At 33.7% G+C, this 23,015-nt stretch overlaps 1 protein-coding gene across 1 annotated transcript in view; it reads right to left on the reverse strand.

The window, feature by feature from the left end:
* Positions 1 to 476: 476 nt before the first annotated feature.
* LOC110592180 (sodium channel protein type 1 subunit alpha) overlaps positions 477 to 23,015 on the reverse strand; it is a 144,736-nt gene continuing 122,197 nt past the window's right edge. The window contains exons 20-27 of the mRNA XM_021703128.1: positions 22,252 to 22,425; positions 19,800 to 19,922; positions 12,453 to 12,734; positions 10,015 to 10,068; positions 8,358 to 8,495; positions 6,169 to 6,273; positions 4,364 to 4,634; positions 477 to 2,241 (exon numbers count right to left, since the gene is read on the reverse strand). Coding sequence (XP_021558803.1) covers positions 1,064 to 2,241; positions 4,364 to 4,634; positions 6,169 to 6,273; positions 8,358 to 8,495; positions 10,015 to 10,068; positions 12,453 to 12,734; positions 19,800 to 19,922; positions 22,252 to 22,425 — 2,325 coding nt within the window. The 3' untranslated portion in view covers positions 477 to 1,063. The remainder of the gene's footprint in view (positions 2,242 to 4,363; positions 4,635 to 6,168; positions 6,274 to 8,357; positions 8,496 to 10,014; positions 10,069 to 12,452; positions 12,735 to 19,799; positions 19,923 to 22,251; positions 22,426 to 23,015) is intronic.

Raw genomic sequence — 23,015 nt, forward strand, 5'->3', positions numbered from 1 at the left:
GTACATATTTGATGCAATAAATACTGTGCTTAGGTCATTATTTGTTTGCCCAAACGTGCACCACAGGGTAAAATGACTATTTACATAATAAATAGCATTTCATTAACATACACAGTTGTCAACCTTGCTGAGCTGAAGACGGCTAACCAAAGTGCAGGATTAAGCAGAAATTTATAAAGGGTTCTTTTGGTCAGTCTTCAGGGGAGAAACAATGCTCATTTCTCAGTTTTGTTTTGTTTTGTTTTTAAATACAATAAACAGAAACACAACATTTATGACTCCAGACAGTTGAAGGAAGTTTGCACCTGCTAAGATTTAATGGCCTACCCCCCAGAAATGATCTACTTGGTCTGGGGGCTGGATTTGACAAAACAAGATCAGCAAAGCACCTCCAATTATCACCCAATTACCCCTCCCAGAAACATGGATGGAATTTAAGAACTCATTGTTTTCCTTGTGACTTGTTTTTTCATGCATGATCTCTAAGTGCAGCATGCCCTCATGCACACCACACCTTTGTGCAGATGGGAGGCCGTGTGATTGCGCTAACCCCCAGTGGCTTACCTATTGAAGAGGCCCTTTGTCTATTTCACAACAGAAACCCCATTTACAAAAATAGTCACATATAATAAACAACATATGGATTAAAAAAAAGATGAATCCCCTAACAGATTTTGTAAAAATGTGACAAATGTGGCAGTTGAAATGCAAAGAGTGGATACAATTACTACACTAAAGTGTTTCATGTTAAACAACCCACAAATTATAGGTTTGCACCCCTTTGAACTGGTCCTTATAGTCTGAGTAGCCATTTTGTCTCATCTTCAGCAGTGTCAGCTGGTAGTGAGAACAGTAACCTCCTGTTGAGGTCGTCTTCCCTTTACACAGAGTTACAGTTTTCTGACAAGGGGTCACTGTCTTATTGTAGGCACAGACCTTAAGTAGATTTGTGTAAAAACAGTCAGTTTGGCATTGACCTCCCAAAGGAGTCCTGTTGACAAAAATACATCACCTTCACAGGCTGTAAACAATTTGTCACCCAATTATTCTTATTTATTTTCATTTATTTCCCTTTGCCTTTTTCATCTTTGCCTTCTTGCTCATGTTTTTCCACGATTGGCTTTGTTACCCGATCATAGGAAGGTGGACAAGCTGCTGTGGACATGGTCAGTTCAGTTTTTTCCGTAATCGAGTTTTCGTTTATTCTGTCAATTATCAGGTCTTCTTTTACAAGAAGATTAGCCCCACCTTTGATTTTATTTTTATTATACGTAAATGAAGCTTGTTTTACAGTTCGCTTTAGAAGGTGGCGCCTGTAAGCACGCTGAATAATCACGGCAGACACCTCCTCTTGTTTCCGTTTTAAAGTCGTAGTTATTGGCTGATAAGAGACCTTTGATGGGTTGGAAGCCATGAATCGCTCTTCCATCTGTATTCGGAGAGCATCCATCTCTCCACTCTCTCCCAGAACCCGCTTTGTAAAAGCAAATAAGATGTCAAGACAGTGGATTCGGTCACCACTGACCATAGGCAAATCCATGGCAATGAGCTGGAGTTTGTTCGGTTGTGGCAAATTGAGGGGGGGTTCGAGAGCAGCGGCAAACTGAGATAGTTTTTCAAATTCCATAAACTGGGTGGCATCAGGATCAAACTTCTCCCAAACCTCGTAGAACATCTCAAAGTCATCCTCACTCAGGGGCTCTGCACTTTCCTCGGTAGCAACACTGAAGTTCTCCAGGATGACAGCAATGTACATGTTCACCACAACCAGAAATGATATGATGATGTAACTGACAAAAAAGAAAATCCCCACAGAGGGGTTTCCACAATCTCCCTTAACTGAGCTTCCAGGGTTAACTTTATTAGGATCACAATCAGGGGGCTTACTGTTGAGAATAGGTGCTAGCAATCCGTCCCAGCCAGCAGAGGTGGTAATTTGGAACAGGCAGATCATGCTGTTGCCAAAGGTCTCAAAGTTGAACATGTCATCAATTCCAACTTCCCTCTTGACATAGGCAAAGTTGGACATTCCAAAGATGGCGTAGATGAACATGACCAGGAAGAGCAGGAGGCCGATATTAAACAAGGCAGGAAGGGACATCATCAGAGCAAAGAGCAGCGTGCGGATCCCCTTGGCCCCTTTGATCAGACGCAAGATTCGACCAATCCTGGCGAGCCGGATCACTCGGAACAGGGTAGGGGACACAAAGTATTTTTCTATCAGCTCAGCCAGAAACATGCCTATGGATAAAAAATGAGAATATCAACCATTGAAGAAGTTATCCATTAAAATAACAATTACAGTTCTGTTAAGTCTCCAAGGTAAAGTTTAGAGACTGAAATTCAGTTACATAACCTTAAATGTGACATGCATGTAATATATATAACTGTATATAATATATATTATAAATAAACCTTAATTTTGATATTCCATATTAAACTCAACTCGGTATTTGTTATAGACTAAATTGTGTCCCTTCTTCCTCACTGCCCCTCCCAATTCATGTTTTAACATATGAATTATTTAACATATGAATTATATGAATTTAAGCCCTAACTCTCCAATGCCTGGTATTTGGAGATAGGGTTTTGAGGAGATAATTAGGTTTAGATGAGGTCATGAGAATGGGGCTTTCATGATAGGATTAGTTCCCTTATGAGAAGAAACACTGGAGAACTTTCTCTCTCCCTGCCATATGAGGACATAGTGAGAAGGTAGCCATCTACCAGCTAGGAGGAGAGCTCGCACCAGAAACCCACCATGCTGGCAGCTTGATCTTAGACTTCTAGCCTCTAGAACTGTGAGAAAATAAATTTCTGTTGTTTAAGCCACCCAGTCTGTGGTAATTTGTTATGTCTCTCCAAGCTCAGACAATATTCAATAACAATTTTACAATACTTTTTGTCTTTGAGGGATGTCTAAAGACTACCTTTAGCTTATACAAAATCCCAAGACTAAATCTAAAATAAATAAGTTAAAAATTATGAAGTCTGTCTGAACAGCAGTGGCCAAGGGTATAAGTACACACTTATATGAATACATTTTTTTTTTCTGAAATTGCCTATTGAATCCTTATCTATCTAAAAGTATCTGCAATTTTTAATGCTATTTTCATCTCTCCATGAACCTGATACTTGCCTAAACTTCCATTATATATATACACACACACACACACTCTGGTACATTTCTAAAATGATCCTAGCTGAAGCTCTTACTGGTCTCCTGTGTCTAATGTTAGTCTCTCAGCCTGTTTCTTTTAAGCCTTTTTCTCCAATTGCCTTTTAAATGATGAAATAACGATTGAACTGAAGAGGAGTTCAGGAAGCCAAGTGCTTTCAAGTTACACTGTCTCATTCTATAAAGAGTAAGTTAGTCTAAGTATGTGTGGGTGTGTGAGAGAGGGAGAGAAAGAGGAAGACGGAGTAAGACAGAGAAGAGAGGTGAATACAACCTTAGTACCCTTTCCACAACTGATTACACCATAGATTGGTGTGGAAATCAAAGGCTACCTGCAACATATGGGTTAGATATAAGACCAACTTCTTCAGAGGGGGTAATGGAAGTGAAAATCTACCCAACAGAAGTGCCCCATATTGAATGGTAACGTGTTGGCCCAATCATATTATCTGGTTTAGGGAAGAATGAATACTTCAGGCCCCCAGATAGACTTCATCACTTCCCTGGAGCTAGAGTTGTATCTTTAATGAGATGAGCTATTGCTCATGTGATGTGTTGTACATTCCTGACTTTGAAGTGTATGACTGATAAAATGATGTCCTATACCAGCTCACATCCTCTTGTGCATCATTGCTATAACCCTATTTCAAAGTTACCTAGAAAATCTCTACCTGATACCCTTAAAGAAACTACCATCTGTATTTGCTAACATTTTGTTCTTATCTTTATTTTCTTTCACTCTATGCCTTTCTTTATCTTGCCACCAGCTTCCACTCCTATCTATATCCTGATGGCTCTATGTCTGTATATCCAATGTAGTGTCTCTCTCGAGTACCAGACTCAATTTCTAGTTCTCTTCTCAACAGAGCATTTAGATGTTATACAAATTACTCAATCTCGACATGTCACAAACATTTTTATCTTAGTTAATAGCACATTCCTAGTTCAAATGAATGGGAATTTACCATTAGATTCACCATAATCTAAAATGGTTAGGCTAGGATACAATTCTGTACATATAGTAGGAGCCTCATTTTGTAAGAAAAATAAACACACCTGGATGAAATACATAAAAAATTTCAGAGGAGTTATTTCTGAGTGGTGGCATGACCTCTAATTTAAACTTGAATGTTCCAACTTTTACTTTTCTTAAACAGAACTTAAGAGATTTTAAATACTTCTTACCCACAATGGAGAGAATGACAACCACAAAATCAAAAATATTCCAGCCTATGGTAAAATAATAATGGCGGAGGGAGATGAGCTTCAGCACACACTCTCCAGTGAACAACACAATAAACACCAGGTTGATGCGTGACAAAATGCTAGTCACATATTCACTCTGGTCATCTGTTTCTACCATCATTGTGACCATGTTGAGACAGATAAGAATCATGATGCTTATGTCAAAAACTTGTCTGGTTACAAAGTCAAAGACCATTCCTTGAAATTTGTTCTGTAGGGAAACAGAAATGCTTTCAGCAACAAAGGAGTTTTCCTGTACATAATAGCATCTGCATAAGCACTTTCTGCATTGATTAACTTTCTAATATCACACATAGTAACCACTGACCCTGAATTTTGTAAAAGATGGCTTACACATTAATTTCTTAAACTTAGCTATCGAAATTTCTATTTACCAATATGTATTCCACAGAATAACAATCCTTGTCAAAAGGGGATTTCTGATAAGAAACATTGCATACTATACACTTCACTCAGAGGCACAAAATGCATATTAACATATTAAGATTATGAGAAGTTAAGAAACCTGCTTAATTTTGTTTTACCAGAATATCCCATGATCAGTTGGACCATGCAGCCATTTCAAAACATAATATCTATTAACATTCCATCTGTCTTATTCTCAAAGATTTGTTAAGGGGAGCTTGGAATTTCAAGAACACATTTACAACATTATGCATTTAAAGCCTATGTATGGCAATATTGATGTTCTTTCACCAAACAGTCCTTGCTGCTTGACACAGAATGCTGAGCCTACACAGGAATAATCAGACCAGAATGACATTCCTTATTCTTTGATGTCAAAAATTATGTCTCTGTCAATGATCTGTGGCTCTGCTCCCCATTTCTACCACTTTTAGTCCCTGCAGGCCATTGTCTGGCTCATTTTCCAAAGCCGCTCAGGAACTCTGAAGATATCTTCTAGCTTACATTTTCCTACACATAGTTCACCATTTCTACTTCCAGTGTTAAGGCTTACCAGAGAACAGTATGTATTTCTCATCATTTTCAAGAAGGCAACTGTCGGCTAGCACAATATGAATGTTCACTACTATTTTGTTCCGTAATGTACCCCAGGAATTATTTTAAATTCACAGATCATCATCACAAAAATCAATACAGTGTGGGATAAGCCTTCTCCATTTCACTGAGTTGTTTGGTTGGTTCATCACGGAAACATGAGAATTGTTATTTATCATCATGAATTGTATTTATTGACCCTGACTTCTGAAGACATTAGTAACTTCTAACTTTACAGCCATATATACGAACAGTAGATACTAGAATTCTTTTGTTCCCCACTCAGTACCTCTAATGGAAAATAAAATGGAAGTAAGATGTTATTTCACTCAACACTGTCAGTTTGTTAATCAAGCAGAAAATTGCGTGTGTTTTAACCCCATCCAAGGTTTACTCCTCTCTTTAAGGTTACTTGGCAACTACTCTTGAATTATATGATCAACTTTTTCTTGTACATATCACCTACTTATGTGTCTTTGCCATTTAGTTTGGATTCTAGTTGTGTAATTAGAAATCCCCTGAAAATAGGGTGCATTTTTCTGTTTCTTCTTTTTTTTGGTGGTCTCTCCCTTTTTAAAAATTTTTTACCATTACCATAAAAGGTATTAATTAATGAAGCTCTAATTTTTGCTGCTGGAAATGTTAGTTGCTATCTCTTCCGAGAGAAAACCCATGCAATTTTTTGTTTTTGTTTATTTTTTCCCATATCATTTGGTATTTCTTACTCCTGGTCGAGGTATAGGCTTTTGTGGCTTTTTCGATCCTAATTTTTTCATTGCATTATAGTATTTCTTCTGTTCTTCTGTCATAAAGATGTCTTGGCCTCCAAAGTATAGAAAAGAAAAATAAAAAACTGGTTAAAACTGTGTCCTTTTGCACATGATTTTTCAATGTTAAACTTAAAACAGGAAAGGGACAGTTAAAAAAAGAAATGGATAACATAATTATGCTTAGAATTTTGAATTTGAAAAATAAGAAATCTATTTTTTAGGTACTACAATATTATTTAATTCTCTAATTATCCAAAATTGACTTTATTATTTTCATTATTATTTTATGGCAGAAAAAAACCCAGAAACTGAGAGGCTAAATATTTTCCCCAATACCATATACTCAGTGAGTGGTAAAATTTGATTCACTGAGAAATGAAATGCTCAGTTCCTAACACTATACATACTGCTTTTCAGAAGTTAAAGACAATGATTTTCTTACTCCAGTGTAGCAGTGCATTATAGTATGTATATTGCAAGATGGGTTAAAGTTACTCATAAAAAGCCACTTTCACTCTGCCAAGAATTGGAACAAATGGATAAAAAGGAAATGGGCTAAGTTGGTAGAAGAGTTGGGGATACATCAGAGATCATTAGTATGGCAAGGATGTGATAGGCTGGGAGATACAGAGGATTGCAACTCAGGCTAATAAGTGAAATAAAAGCCTGACATTGACCATAGAATATTAATAACAATAAAAGGGGATGGGGACAGGAATGTTCTATAAGCATCTCATACAACAGAAGCACTCATAATAAGAAAATATACTGAATAAATAAGATGAAGGAATAGTAAGCAAAGGAAGAAATAAAAATGGCAAAAAGCACTCAAAAATATGTTTAAACCTACTAGGAATAAAAGACATAAAAATTAAAATTAAAAGCAAATTTTCATTTATCAGATATGAAGTATTAAAAAATAGAATGTTTGATGCCTGTAAATTAACAGTGACCTGGGCACATCTGTACGGATGTTATTATGAGTATGATTATGAGTATGATCAGGCATATTATTTGGGGGAAGCAAAATACTTCAGAAATTAGTCAAGAAAATAATTAAAGACTCATTTTTTTTATTAAGACTTTTGACAAGACACTACTTAAATCATTAAAGATTAGAAACAACATAACTCATCAATTTGTTGGGAGATGGTTAGGTAAATTACGTTAATGTATATACAAAGACTTAACAGAATGGAAAAATACTTACGTTAAGTCAAAAAGAGAATTTGTAATTATATGCAACACCTTTTTTTTTGTTTTGTTAGTAGTCTCCACGCTCAGCGTGAGCTCAACATCGAGCCCAGCACTGGGCTTGAACTCATGATCCTGAGGGATCAAGAGTCAGAGGCCTAACTGACTAAGCCACTCAGGTGCCCCAAGAATTTATAATTATAGATAAAATAATTTTGATACTAAGAACATATGTAGAAAAAGTATGAACAGAAAAGCATAAAATGTGAACAGAAAAGCATAAAAGTGTACATTACTCCCAAGTAATGATATTTCTTTACTTTTCATATTTTCCATATTGTACAGATATAATTAGGATGATAAAATGGGCTTTATAAACGATAATAATAAAATAAAGAGCTATTCAATTCAACCTGGAACTAATAGTTTATAATTAAATATCAGGGAGAAGGAAGTGGAAATTATACAAGGAACCAATGAAGGAAAAGAAACACTAGGGGAAGTTTATGTCTTAGGCTTAATTTATTGCAAACATTCTAAGGGCTTTCACTAGAATGTATAGTTTTAGGAGGGGAATTACAGGCATAAAACAAGTTGACCTTGGAAAAGGGGCATATATGCTTGGGTTCTTTTCTAGTTTTTTTTTTTTATTATTAAAAAAATTATTCTTTTCCAAAGGATTGAAAATGTGGCCCCTGGCTCTAAAAAAAAAAAAAAAAAAAAAGAGGCGAGAGGTTTTGTGAAGTTATGTACAGGAATATGGAGCACAGTTGTTCTTGACTTTCTATAGTCTGAAAGAGATGGGCAGTGGGTGGCAGAAGGGAAGGATGCAAAATAGATTTTAAAATATATGCTCACTTGGCTTCTGAATCAAAGTACTCATTTAGGGGAGAAAACATTTCAAATAATTTTATGATCTTAGTGGGAGAGAAAATATTAGAAATACTTATCTTCTTTTTTTGCTGGTTGAAATTATCTATGATGACACCAATAAACAGGTTCAAGGTGAAGAAGGACCCAAAGATGATGAAAATAACAAAGTAAAGATACATGTATAGACTTTCCTCATACTTAGGCTGGAGTTCCACCTACCAAAGGAGAAGAGTTTGTAAAATATCACAATACAATTTGTTGCTGGAAGTCGTTGGTGCTCTTTTGCGAGAATAGAAAAGAAAATGCCTAGTAATACTTAGCAGTACTTTTCTTTTTCCCTCTGAATCAGCTACAAAGTCTCTGAAATTAGCCTTTAGAGGTATTTTCATGTAAAAAAAATGTAATTATTAGAACACTTTAGAATCTATTTTTATAATTATAAATATAACTAGTATCTTGCTATTCAGATAGTAGAGTGGTAAATTTGGTAAATTTTTTTAGTACTGAATTTCAATAATTTAAAAATTATTAGTGAAAAATTTTATTTCAGAAAATATGTATAGACTATCTTAGACACAACCATTTGTGTATGCATGAATTTATTTGGCAAATGAGAATTGAGTTATTCATTTAGATGTTCAGCATCATACCTTTAACATTACAATAGTCATTGAATTTTTTAGATTAAGTAAACATAACTGGACATCCATCTTATGAATCCTCAATTGATAATTTAGTCTTTGGATTGTACTTACAGTAAGTTTTCAGTAAGCTACCACATATCACATAATAAAGGGTAAATCAGTCACGATAGGTAGTTCCCTAAAAATTCATGTCCTTCTAAAGATAACAGAGTTAAAACCAACCAAACACACAAAACAAAATTGTGGTAACAAATGAAATAACATAACTCTGGAGGCTATCAGGAAGGTACTCAACATAAAACTAAAGCCACTTACGGAAAGTGTACACCAAAAAAGATAAGTGAGCTCTATCGGGTCAGTTAAAGATTACAAAGACAGAAATTATTTTTTGTGATAACAGACTAAACAGATTGGATTTCGGAACAGAATGATGAAGACTAATAAAACATACTAAATTTTTACAAAGTTTTGAAGAGCAGAGTTGGAATAAGCATGGATTTCAACTCTCTCTTTGAAGCCTGGAAGAGGCTATTATAGGAGAAACCAAATAAAGTAGGTCTTTCCCTTGGTGATACAAACTTAAAGGAAATGTTGACCACTGAAGTGATAACATCATTGGTGAAGGCTCCAGTACATTTATGGATGCTAAAATCATGTAAAAAAAATGAATTTGAAAGGGATTATTATAGAAATCTAAGGCTGTGTGGACAACATCCCTAACTTTTTACATTGTCTACTTATGGCGATTAACTATACATTTCAACTACTGATAGCAATCATATATTTTTTCACATTTGCTCCTACACACCAAAGCTATTGTTGATTATATAATTAGTAGATTAAAAAGAAAGCAAAATAGAAAAATATTCAACAGAAGGATATTCGTCACTTATCAAAAGAATTTGTTTTGATTTATTTTAGTAAGATCTTTCTGATAAACACTGTTATACTTGAATATTAATTTGAGTCATATTTTTTCCTTTTTAAAAATAGTCTTCATAGAATCATCCCATTTGGCTGCTATGCTCTGTTGAATTAATTTTGGTACCTAACCAATATTATAAAAAGGCAGGATATAAGGAATACTTACATTTCTGGAGTCAACTGCTGCATACATTATATCCATCCATCCCTTAAATGTGGCCTATTAAAAAGGACATGCATGCTTTACTTTGGAATAATTCAGACTTGATGTTTAATAAATATTCTTACTTATCTATTTTTTTAAAAGGAACACTTTTGAAAGACATTTCAAAACAAATTTTACATGGATTTTGGACAAATACCATATCTTAGTGCGGCTTTTCATTTCTAAAACACATAATAAACAAAATGGTTATTTGAAATATCCTCCTGCTTGATAACCAACTCACAAATACTTCTCAATTCCTTAGAGTTAATGGAATAATGCTAATTTGAAGTAGAAATTTGGTGGAATACTTTTAGAAAGCTTCACAAATGCCAACACACTTGACAATATGTGTGGCAACAAAACAATTACAATTTAGATCTCCAATCCTCCGCTGAAATCTATCGGCCAGGTGATGACACTGACTGAAAGTTTAACATTTCTCCTGATCATAACACTCTGAGGATCATATGGGATTATATAAAGTCACAATTGCAACAATTCTTTTAAGAATTTTGAAGCATAGCATCCAGAAATAGTTCTTTATTCTATTTTTTTCCTCTGTAGTTTTTAATGAAAGTGAGTTAATATGGGCAAAAATGGAAAAAATACAGTAGACACTTGATGTTCCAGATTCAAGATAGATCCTAAGTCTAATAACTTATAGTAATTTATTATTTGTCATAGGACATACATTTTAACCCTGGAAGCCTGAGAGGATTGTTCTTAGGCAGTAAACAAGTCTAGCAAAGCTTTCGGCAACTGTATCCCAACACATCTTTGTTTTCATAACACTAACACTTGTGAAGTGGCGATGTCATGGGAAGAAAGCCAAGGACGGGTGCGTGTGATGGCAGTGAGGAGAAACTAATGATTCTTAGCTATAAAACAGAAGCTGTTTATATGTCAGAGAGGGAAATGTTGAATGTCAATGGCTGAGAACAAGTCCATTACACACTAGGTATAGGAATAGAAAGTGATTCAAAGAAACATTTCAGTGAGTTGCTCATCAACAGAGGTGATTCTGTATAAAGCCAACTATAAAGTAGTACTTTATAGAGTTTCTTCAGTGGTGGAATTTATTTAATGGCTTCATGCAAGAGCTTTACCCTACAATTCCAGAATTATTTAGCATTTTAAGGAACTGCTTGAAAATCTTTTTTTCTTTTCTCAATTTTATGGAGGAAGTGATATACTTTAGTGATATTTACAAGTGTGGTTATTAATTAAGGGTTAGGATAAACTCTCAAGAAAATGTCATCGAGTGTCCACTATAATATTTAAAGAATTCATACTTGCCAGATTTTTGAAATCCCTATTTTAATTGCATAAACATTCAGAGTAAGTCAGAAACATCTAGAAGAGAAAGAGGAATTCCAACAAGAAGATGGGAAGAACGTGTAAAGGTATCATAGTACAAGGGGGTTTTGACCAGTGCAGGTTTGTTTGCTTGGTTAGTCTCCTGGCTGAGCAATTAAAAACATAATCCTGGTGAGTAGAAATGGATTTCTGCTCTAAAGCCTCTGTCGAAACACAAGAAAGAACTTTTATAGCCTTTTTTTTAAGCTGAGTTTTCAGGGGCCAAAATAGAGCAGGATCTTTCTGTGTTTTTCAAACAATCTAGATTCTGTTTTTAGCCACTGCTTTGTTGAGAGGCAGCTCCTGCCAAAAGCAGCATCAAATGCAAATCCTTAAAGGGCTACCACCTTTTGCGTTTTCATACACTGTGAACTATTTTTCTCTTGTGTAAATCAGGCTTAGAAACCCAGTAGTAAGAAGCATGAATATTTAGATAAAACAGACTTAAATAGTTGCACTGAAAGGCCATTTTATAGTGAGACCACAGCTGCTTGTATTTCATTTCTGTGTTCAGGTACTACCCTGTATTATTTCCATTTTACTATGAGGATCTAACCCTAAAACCTAAATATCATTCATTCCCTGATCTTCAATCCAAATCATACAACTCAGTAGCAGTTAATTGCCACCTATCAGTTAGAATCCAATCAGGTGTGTGAAGTGTGTATGTTTGGGGAGCGTGATCCATCAGCGAAAAAAGCTTTCCAGTTGCAATAGGAAAAATAATAGCAAACTTAATGATTAACCAACTTGTTCATATGGGAAGAGAGGGCAATATGAGCAGGAAGAGAATAAAACCTTTGGGAAGAACTGAAATAGCTCGTCACTATCAATTATGTCTGCACTGCATTTACAAGGACCCAAGGTGCCACCCATCTGGGCTCATACGCTTGTACTCATAAATCAAAATTAGAAATAAAGTATGTTATAAACTTTCTTTGTAATAACTAAACTCTTTTCTTAGTAACTTAGATGTACGTCATTACTTTGTTATTATTCCAAACAATAAACAAATTTCAGAGAAAAGAGTGTTCACTTACAACTTGAAGCAAAGAGAGATACCCAAATCCTACATTATCAAAGTTTACTTTCACATTTTTCCATCGGGCAGTCTCATTTCTTTCTATTAGTTCTAGGCAATCAGAATGATTATTCACTTCGGTGATGTCAAACATGTCACCAGTTGTGGTGTTAATACAGTGGTAGAATTTGCCAGCAAACAAATTTACGCCCATGATGCTGAAAATTAGCCAGAATATAAGACAAACCAGAAGCACATTCATGATGGATGGAATTGCTCCTAAAAGGGCATTCACAACCACCTAATACACAAATGGAAAAAAAGAAAAGTCAGAATTCTTGTTTGTTAAAAAGGAAAAGACATTCCCCTAGTAATCTTTAGTATTTCTTTTTCTTTTATTTTTATTTATTTATTTATTTATTTATTTATTTAGTATCGAGACTATTCTAGGACACTTAAAAGCAAAGTAAAAAAATCTTAAAATGAAATCCATTTGTTCTTAAGCAATACATTCAGGGAAACAAATACAGACGATATAAAAAAGAAACAAGAAAAAAAAGTTTAAAAAAGAGGGGGAAGTACCAAAAGGTTAAAGGAAAGGCAAAATCAGAGGAATTTGCTGCCAGATGAAATTAGAATATTTGTTGTTTATTAGAAAAAAGAGAAGTAGGAAACCTAATACAGAAGATTAATTTTAAAAAAGGCAATATATTAAATAATGAAACTAAAATATTGGACACAAGTTGGTTTGGCCAATATACTTTAATAAATTAAAAATTCAGATATATAAATATAAAAATATTGATAAATGCCTACTATAGTCTTGTCCTTAATTATTCATGCATTGCTAAGGCTAATAATAAGTTTTGCATAAGAAGCAAGACAATTTAGCATTATGTATTTCATTAGATCATCACATCGTTTATTTCAAGCTCCAGTCATGTCAGTTGTTTCATTTACTGAGTTTAATTCAATAAACTTATTTTAAATGAAACATAATAGAAATTGGTTTCTTAGGAAAAGAAGAAAAGGAGGGATGCCATATATAGATCCCAAATCTGATGTGATTAACATCAAATTCTGTACTAAATAATGATCTATTCTTTTTCTATGGGAGTATGTTTTTTTTTCCCTCTTATCTTAATTTTTGGATCCCAGATGAAAAGATCTGAGTTTTCATATTTGGCAACACTGTAGGGATGGCTGTCCTTGCTCGCTCCTTTACAGTGCCCATTGGAGCTGCATGGGAGTAGCTAAAGGGAAGACAAAGGTAGGCCCTAAGATGCTCATAAGTGGCAGAGGATGCCTCAGACTTGAACATTGATAACTAAGTTACTTCTACCTATGTACTTCTGTTATTCTTGTCAATTGTAAATAATAAGCATCAAAATATCTTCTATCTGCAATTTGATGCCAGTGTATTTTTAGAGCAAAGTTTTTTGATTGCCTGTCTGAAAAAAACAAATACATGAGCCAATTCCTTATGCTTCTGAGCTGTGTTTAAAGTTTACAAAGAACCCTAGACCTTCTGGGGCTCCAAAAACAGTGTGCTAAGTGGGCCTAAGGAAACAGTAAAACCACTGTTGGCAAAGGTAAGGAAATAGCATAAACATTTAGGTTGGTGGAGTCATCCAGGCAGATCCAGGTGATATAGCCTCTGCTGTCTACCAAACTGAAACATGGCACCTTACCTTATCTCATTTGCCTGTCTGCAGTAATACAGTTGATCAAATAAATCCTTATTTTATACTTCATTTTAAATGTGTGGATACACTTAGATTTCTCTTGGATTCAAAATTTGATACTTGGAATCAAGTTAGTTATTTCCCTCCTTTTCTGAATATTTTGCCTACCATCCAGATTAAAAAATAAAAATAAAAACACCTTATTTTTATTGTGTATACACAGAGTACACGTTAGAATGCACATTTTTACCTACAACAGCCAATATAGAGCCTGGGTAGAATACTGGTGACCTATACCTATTTCCTGAAGTTCTTTTCATGTCGATCTGTAGGTCCCACACTTCTTTCTTCAAGCCCTTTCTCACCTCTGTCACTTCTTTCCCGCTTTCACTGTTCATCCTAGCTCTGGCCTCTAATAATTCATATGGGCACTATTGTCAGAGTCCTCTAACTTTCTCCTTCCTTTCATCTATGTGATATGAATTTATCCTCCCTAAGTCTCACTTTAAAATTAATGGATCCCCACTGATCATCAGATATTTTCCTTATGTTGGTATTCAAATCACCCCACAATGTACATTTCTAGTTTAAACTTCCCTAGCCACCTACCCTCATGCCAACCCAAGTGATACAATTACCCGACAACTGAGATGCCTTTGAAATCCCTTGCCCAGTATCCCCCTTTCTGGAACATTCTTTCTTCTACAAGGTCTAGTTCACGTAGCACTTCTTTCATGGAGCCTCACTTCACCCTCCATGTTAGCTTCCAAAATAAAGATGAGCGTTTCCTCTTTTGAATTTAAGACTCAGAATTCCAGTGCTGGCCAGGACCATAGAGATAATTTAGTATGGTGTTCTCTGTTGGCAATGAGAAAAATGAGCTAAGATAGATTAAGTTCAGAAAGTAGACTAGAAGTATCATCTAGTGCTTGCTCGTTCCATTCTACCTCACTCATTCTCCTTAGAATTGCTTCCATTTATCTGGTTCCACATTGCTCTGGCTTCGAGTTAATTGCATTCCTGTAATCTTGACAGACAAGAGACTTTTTCTTTTTCTAACTTAAGATGCAAAAATATATTTGTGAATTCTCCAAGGTCTTGAATGCTTCGAATATGGGAATATAACAGGGTACTTTGAATATAGGGAAAAAATGGTTGAATGAATGAGTAAAGATTAGCTTAGCATTTACTGATGAAAGCAGAATTTTTAATGTTACTTTGTATATGAGATGAGAATAAAGAGCTGGGCACAACAAAAAATTAGGGGTTAGCCAATAAGTTTGAGAGGTTTGCTTTGAAACTGGGAATTAGTTTTGTGTTAAAATGAACTCTCTGTAATTCATGATGCAAGCACGTACTCTGAGGCAGCATCTTTCAGGAAATGATTTGCAACATTGGCCTACATTGGGTCCAGAGAAAAGGTTTATTTTTATGAAGATAAAAGAACTAAATGTTGGAAAACATTTGGCATAGTATTGGGAAAGTTACTATACAAAGGTCCAGCATATTTAAAATTTCATTAAATTAAGCAATAAAGGTCAGAGAAAGGATTGTCCCTTCCCAAGAGCCCCATGCCATTTCTTGGTTCAGCACAGAGGGAGGTGTATTAATTCTTTTCAGGCTCTAGGGAACTGCAGTAATTGGTTCCCAAGAGGTGAAGGCACTGGGCAGAAATGGCCTGAGTAAATTGGAAAGAACAGATTGAAGTCTCAGGATGCATAAAAGAAGATGTCTAAGGAAGGAACCGTCTTAATAAATTAATACTAGAGATTGCTTCTTCTCACAAATGTTTTGCAAAACGTCATCAATTGAATTTCTCTATTCTAGCACAATCCATTCTTATAAAAAACTCTTTCTGTATCTGGTTCATTATCTGCATTTTTATTAAATCAACACAAAATGAAGGATTGACAAGTATACAAATTAATGTTAAGAATTTTGATACATGTAGAAATGTCTTGTCTGAACAAATTATCTCTGAACTTCAAATAATACTACTCATGGGTTCTAATGCTTCTTTAATGTAAATACAAAAACTACACGAATAAAAATCAAAAGCAGGCAAAATAAAATCACACATTTTTAAGTATGAAGAAGAATAATGGGATCTTTTTTTAAATCTAATGACTACGTTTGTGTTGTGGGCTTTAAGATAATTATCTTAGAAAGACATGATACAATTATCCAACCAAATCTCCAACTTTATCTCTCTCAAAAATAAAAACTCTCCTTCTTCTACATTATTTTTAAACTTCAAGAATAAACAAAATATAGATTCATTTTTAAAGATTCATATTTATAGATTCAATTTATGTTTTCATTGTGACATCTTCTAAGATCCTAAAAAGTTATTTGGGAGTGATTTATGCCAAGAAGTGAGTTTATGCATTAAATTCTACTTGATACATATGATAAGACATTTCTGTTTTATTTCTATGTAGGTATTCTAGTCTGTATAATTCAAATATGCGGATCTCTTTACATTAACTTTTCCCCATTTAAAACACAAATCACGGGGGCTGACTCAACTCTTAATATATTTTTGCCTCATTACATTTTGAAAATAACCCTCATAACTTTTCACTTAATAAAAATGAATATGGTCACATCATCAATACCAGCCTTATGAAAGCTGGAATATTGAACCCTAGCATCTTCTCACACATACCAACAAGGCAGGGAATCCAATGCTGGTATCTGGAGGGCCGTTTTCAGGACCCAGACCAGTGTAAAAAAATGGCAAGGGTTTTTATGCTTCAAACAGCATCATCAATTGACAAGTTAAAGTTTTCACGCATTCATTCTAAACCCCCACCCTCACCGATCAGATAATCTCCCCATAAATGGATAAACTCCATATATACAAAACTAAATCATATTCAGTGAAACTTAGTAAAGATATCAACAGTTGGTGTCCAAATCCACAGAGGGTAAATTCACAAAGGTATTTTTCTCAAAAGAAAATGTAAGACAATTGAAAATAGGGGATTAGAATATAGTGTATTTTCCCTACTGTGGTGTGATAGGACCCTTCCCAACCCCTCCCTCATCCCACTACACAAAGGCACAGTGAAAGGATGAAAGGTAGCAAAAGGGGTAATACAGTACCCATAATAAAGGGCTGAGGGGAGGAACCAGCGCTCCACCCCATCCAAGTTGGAGCAAGATTATCCTATATAAAATAGAAATATATAGTTTGTTATTAGTTAGAAATCTGTTATGACAGAACATTTGGTGTTACTTTATGTATATGATGGTCTCTGTTTCCCTATCAATCCAGACTTGAGTTCTTTTGAAAAAGAAGATATCTAAGATTTCTTAGATTAGGAAAGTAAAAATACAAATTTAAGTACAAATTTTATTTTACTCTAGATATTCACGACATCAATTCACTCAGTTCAGTTTTACAAGTTGAAAAATTTGGACTGGAAATTTGAAATACAATAAATGTTTAAAAGCTGTCAGCCAGAAATGTGCATAAAACATGCAAAACATAAAGTGCAACGTGATGATAATTTATTACTTTCTAACTTCTTATCAAGCACTAAATACAACATGCTTTATTTGGTAATGTTGCATAAAAGCACATGCTTGAAAAAATGACAAGTCAACAAAAATAAAATGAGTGCTTGATTTACACCCTGACAAAGCTATTGTTATTTTATGCTGCTAGGGAGGGAAAAGAATAAAATGAGAGTTTCTGAATATATTCAAATATCACTTCCCAATTATATTCATCATTATTATCTCTATCCTCACCGTCATCCATGTTTACATTTTTTAGAAAGTAAAAAAAAAAAAAAAAAAATCCAAACACTAGAAACAAAAAAATAGAATCAAGAATCAGGTTATTTTGTCTCTACAATGCCAAACACATGTTGAAATGATCAGCCATTTTAGGGTTGTGTACATGCTGTCGCAGAGGCAAGTAACCATATTCATAAACCCTCTAACTTAAAGATGAGTTCATCTCCTATCAGCACCAATAAGTTTATGTTTTTAAAATCCTCAGGTGCAAACGTTAACCTCTCCTTATAATACAGAAAGTGTTATTGATTAATAATTACAGATAAGGTTATTTCTGTAAAAATCAAAGGTAGACCCACAAGACCAATGTCGTTATGGAAATAAAGTGTTAAACATGGGACTATCTGGCCACTTGAATCATGGATTTAGTACATTTTCAAAAGATTAAATTCGAAATGTTTATAACAGCTTCAAATACTTAGCATTGTTTGGATTTCAGAAGACATTTAAAAGGTATTACTTGGATTCAGGCAATATGTTTTCAAGTAGAATGTATAAAAATAATATTTTTCTCAAGAACTGAAATGGCCAGTCTGAAACAAAAGAAAGTGACATTTTAATTGGAAAATAAACTTAATTTTTACATACCCTGGAGAGAATTTCCTTTAACATTTTAGTAAAAATGTGAAGATCTCTGTGAGAAATAAAATAAGACTGTATTATATTGTGTTAAATTGTTTCTAGTGATGAAAAAACTTTCTACATATGTTAGGGAAATTAAAGACAAGTCTCATGTTCTTAAAAAGTGATATTTACAATAAATCTTATTTTAAAAGACCACGCAAGGCTATCAACAAACTAGAAGATGTAATTGGAAGTCTTCAACACAGCTCAATCTCCATAAACAACTAAACCCTAGGCAGGAAAAAAAAAGCAATGTTTTTCTACTGGTATCACACTTATTAAGCAGCTTTGTTTTGGTAAAAGAAAATTCGACTTTTTTTTTAAAAAAGGAACTACTTTTTTATGTTATACATCTTATATATCAATGCTTCATGAATTTTAACAAGGCATGGACAATAATAGGTCAATAATGGCAACATTTCTAATCTGTAATGAATCAGAAGGAATGGTAGAATATTTCCTTGAAAGGAATAGTGTAACATTTTCTGTACCTCAAGTGAAATTTGAGTTATGCTTAATTTACGAATCATCTGCGGTAATGAGTCAAAATTATATTTTCTATTCATTATATTATAAATGCTTTATTTATTGTCATGAAAAATTGTGTGGATTTACATATAATCTTTAAGTTAGTATTACTATTTATATCAATTAAAAAGATTAATGCAGTTATAAATTGAGGTTATATTAAACATAACTTTTTAAAAAAGTTTAAAATTCAGTCAATATTTAATAGCTACCCTTAAATATATTCAAATAATGCAAACTTTGGCATTATACAGACAAAATTTTGACACTTAAAAATGGTTTTCCTTTACTTTTATACTTAGGCACGTGTGTGATTCACATTATTTTTGATAAAACTCATTAAGTACAATTTAGGTCATCACAAATGAGAAGCATATAACGTAGACTTCAGTGGATTATTATCATATCATTACACATAGTACTTTAATAGTGCATTTGCTTCTTTTTGTATACAGGTTTGTAAGGAAACTCCCAAGATGGATTAGGAAATAAAGTCATTTTAATGAGCACAGCAGATAAATGATATTATATCATTTCAAGGGAGGCCTAAGTTCTCTTGCATATCACCCAGAAGTAAATATGCAACAGATAAAATGATAAAGTAGCAATTTTGCAAGGATTTGCCATTCCTTTTGCATGCATGGGTTTTCCTTTATAGAATTTAATGTAATTAATTTAATTTTTATTATATGTAATACTTCATGTTCTTTCATTTTCCTTACCCTCATCCCTTCAAATCGTGATAAGGCTCTCAGAGGTCTCAGAGCTCTTAGTGTCCTGAGAGATTTGATGGCGCCAAGTTCTGAGTAACCCAAGGCATTTGCTGTTAAACTGACCAATGAAACCTGCACCAATAAATAAGGAAATAAAATCATGATTCAATTTACTATATAATAAGTATGATTTTTGCTTATAATTACTCAGAAGATAAATGGTTGCGTATTTCCCATAAAGCTTTTAAAATTTTAAGGAAGTATTTTTAGCTTGATGCAAAAGAAGTGTTTTCAGGATGTTAATTAAAGGTAGTTGAATAAAAAAACCTTAAATGTCATATAATTTATTAATTGTTAAACTAATTTATTAGTAGAGCAATTAGTTAAAAAAACTAGATAAAAATTAATTTAAAAAAGGAAGAAATTCAGGTGTAAGAAAAGGTCATTGGCCATCCTTCTTTTATTTTATTAAGTTGTGGTGAATTTAGGGCTTTGTATGGCTAGTGATAAAATACAAAAGCAAGAAATTGCAATCCTGCATTGTATGTTCAACTAATTATAATTGATACTCTCAAAAATTAATAACTTGGCACATTGATTTTGCAGTTGATTTTTGAAGGTGAGTTTTTTGTTTGTCTTGCTAACACCTGTGTTTTCTCTAAAGTTTATTCTTGCGTAAACAATGTAACTTAATAAATAATTCCATCATAAAACTTCCTCAAATTTTTCTATACTAACTTACAGCTTCTGCCATGGTTACCTGGCTGAAAATGGATAATCAACAAATATTTGCCAAGTAAATAAATCAATGAATTTACTTAATTTGTATGAAATATGAAAGTACTAAGAAATAAAAATGTTAGGTGTCTATTCTCTAAATAAAAAATATACCAAAATTCCACATCCAGAATTATAATTTCTTTGGTTTGAAAGTGACTAATATCGGACAGTTTCACATACACTGGACACTATTTTTGCAAAATTTTCTATTTTTCAGTGTATTAAGTTGCCTTATATTTAAATATACTTTTTATATTACTTGCAACGTGCTATAATTTTTTTTGCATTTTTTAGAGAGATACGCTGATCCTTATGAAATAATTAAAATAGAACAATGAAAAATAAAATATTATTATTGCAAAATGACAAAATCTCTATAGAATTATTTTCTTAATATATTTCAGGCAATTAAATTTACTATGTTGTATACCTGAAACTAATGTAACATTGCATGTCAACTATACTTCAATAAAAAATAAGTAAAAAATAAAGTGCTTGTAATCTAGTAATTAAAAAAAATCCAACTTATAATTATAAAATCATCATTCTTTCCCTGAAATTTCAGACATGTAATAAGCGTAATAGAGAAAAGCAAAACTCACAGAGTTTCAAGAGTTAAATTATATTTAGATTTAAAATGTAGTGTGAAAAATTATGAGGAGTTGAAATATGATATAACTTCTAATGAAACCTCAATGTTAGAATTTTTTTTCTTTTGTAATGATGAAGCAATTATTCTTTTGAGGTTTTTCTCAATTTACTCATTTCATAGTAACATTATTAAGCTTTAAATAGCTCCGGCTTTGCCTTTGTTCAGAATTCAGGAGATGTAACATATGCATGACTCTTAGCTCTAGAAGTACTTTCCACAATAAACCTGCGTAGTCCTGCTGGATTATTATCTATTATCTTTTGGGGATAAAACTGTTGCCTATGAAATCTGCGATATTTTGGACATACTTTTCTGAAGCTGAAATTATGCCAAATTGATAGCATGAAACATTTTGTTTAATAAATCTCAGAGGCAGTCACCTGTTTTAGGGGAGATGAAGTATTATTAATCATTGGGCATGGAATTTCTGAGAAGGGCTGTTTGGCGTGTTACAGGCTTGCTGCGAATTGAGTCAACATCCTAGGGGAAGCTCCTGCTGCTGCATGAAGCAGAGGTGTTCCCTACACTCTGTACGCTTTACTGCCTCTAACGGAGTATAATCTATATAATCTACTCTTTAAACCTCCCCTTGAAAAACTTTGAGTATATCAAAGAGAATTTTTAAAAATTGACGGTAGCTCCCACCGTCCGTACTATTATCGTTTCAAGAGTCAAGAGCCAAGTAATTTACTCACTGGCACACGACCCATCAGCAATGGGACGGGATTTAAACGCAAGTCCGTCTGACTCACAATATAAGGAATTTAAGCCACATACCCTATTTCACCACTTTCCCTACAAACTGCTGTGTTGTTTTTCTTCTTATCCTAGACAACCACCATAGATCCCATCCCCCCAGTGCTAAACCAGTACTAAGCCTATTTCTTACTACAACACTATCATTCAGCAAATTAGGTTAGTGTCTAGTAGGTCAACACAGCATACTGGTCAGATTCACTGTTCTAGAATTAGTATATGGGTCAGACAAACTACTGTGAATGTAAAGACAAAGATACAGAGGATACCTACATCCACAATTAAGAAGTCCAGCCAACACCAGGCATTGGTGAAATATGTTTGATAGCCATATGCCACCCATTTTAGAAGCATTTCCAGGATGAAAATGTAAGTGAAAACCTTGTCAGCATATTCCAACATTGTCTTAATTGTCTTTCGCTGATCAATATATATATCTTCAAATGCCTATAAAGAAAAGTTATATATTTTAGCTTTCTAAAACTATTATACCTTCTAAGCTATTTTTCTGATCATATATATATACATATGATCAGAAACATATATATATGTTTTCCCTGATTTTATATATAATATATATATATATATGTATGACATCCCATTGGAGTAAGAGGGTAGAGGAGTAGCAGTTATTGCTGTTTTTAAAATTTTTTTCCTCTCAAAGGTCTTTTAATGAATCAGGGGAAAGTTATACTCTCTATTGATATTATAGTCGGAAGAAAGAGGTAAAAGCATAATTCTCATGATTTAATTTGACTTGTTCAGGAAACAGTTCTTGATGTCATATCCTGATGGTGCTACCCCAACTTGAAGTTATTTATTCCTTTTGTTCCATTTCTTTTGCTTTCTCCTGTTGATTTTTTTTTTGCCATAAAAAAGAGGTTGAAGAAATAAAAAGTGGAGGTTTATATTTTTCATAAAGCAGAAATTGTAATTGATCATCACATCGCCCAATTTTACTACATAGTTGGGCTCATTTGTCCCCCTCTCTCCCCTTCATTTTGTTGATCATTTATATTTCTCAGTAGAGATATGGT

This window comes from Neomonachus schauinslandi, chromosome 3 (assembly GCF_002201575.2).
Source record: "Neomonachus schauinslandi chromosome 3, ASM220157v2, whole genome shotgun sequence".
Lineage (NCBI taxonomy): Eukaryota > Metazoa > Chordata > Mammalia > Carnivora > Phocidae > Neomonachus > Neomonachus schauinslandi.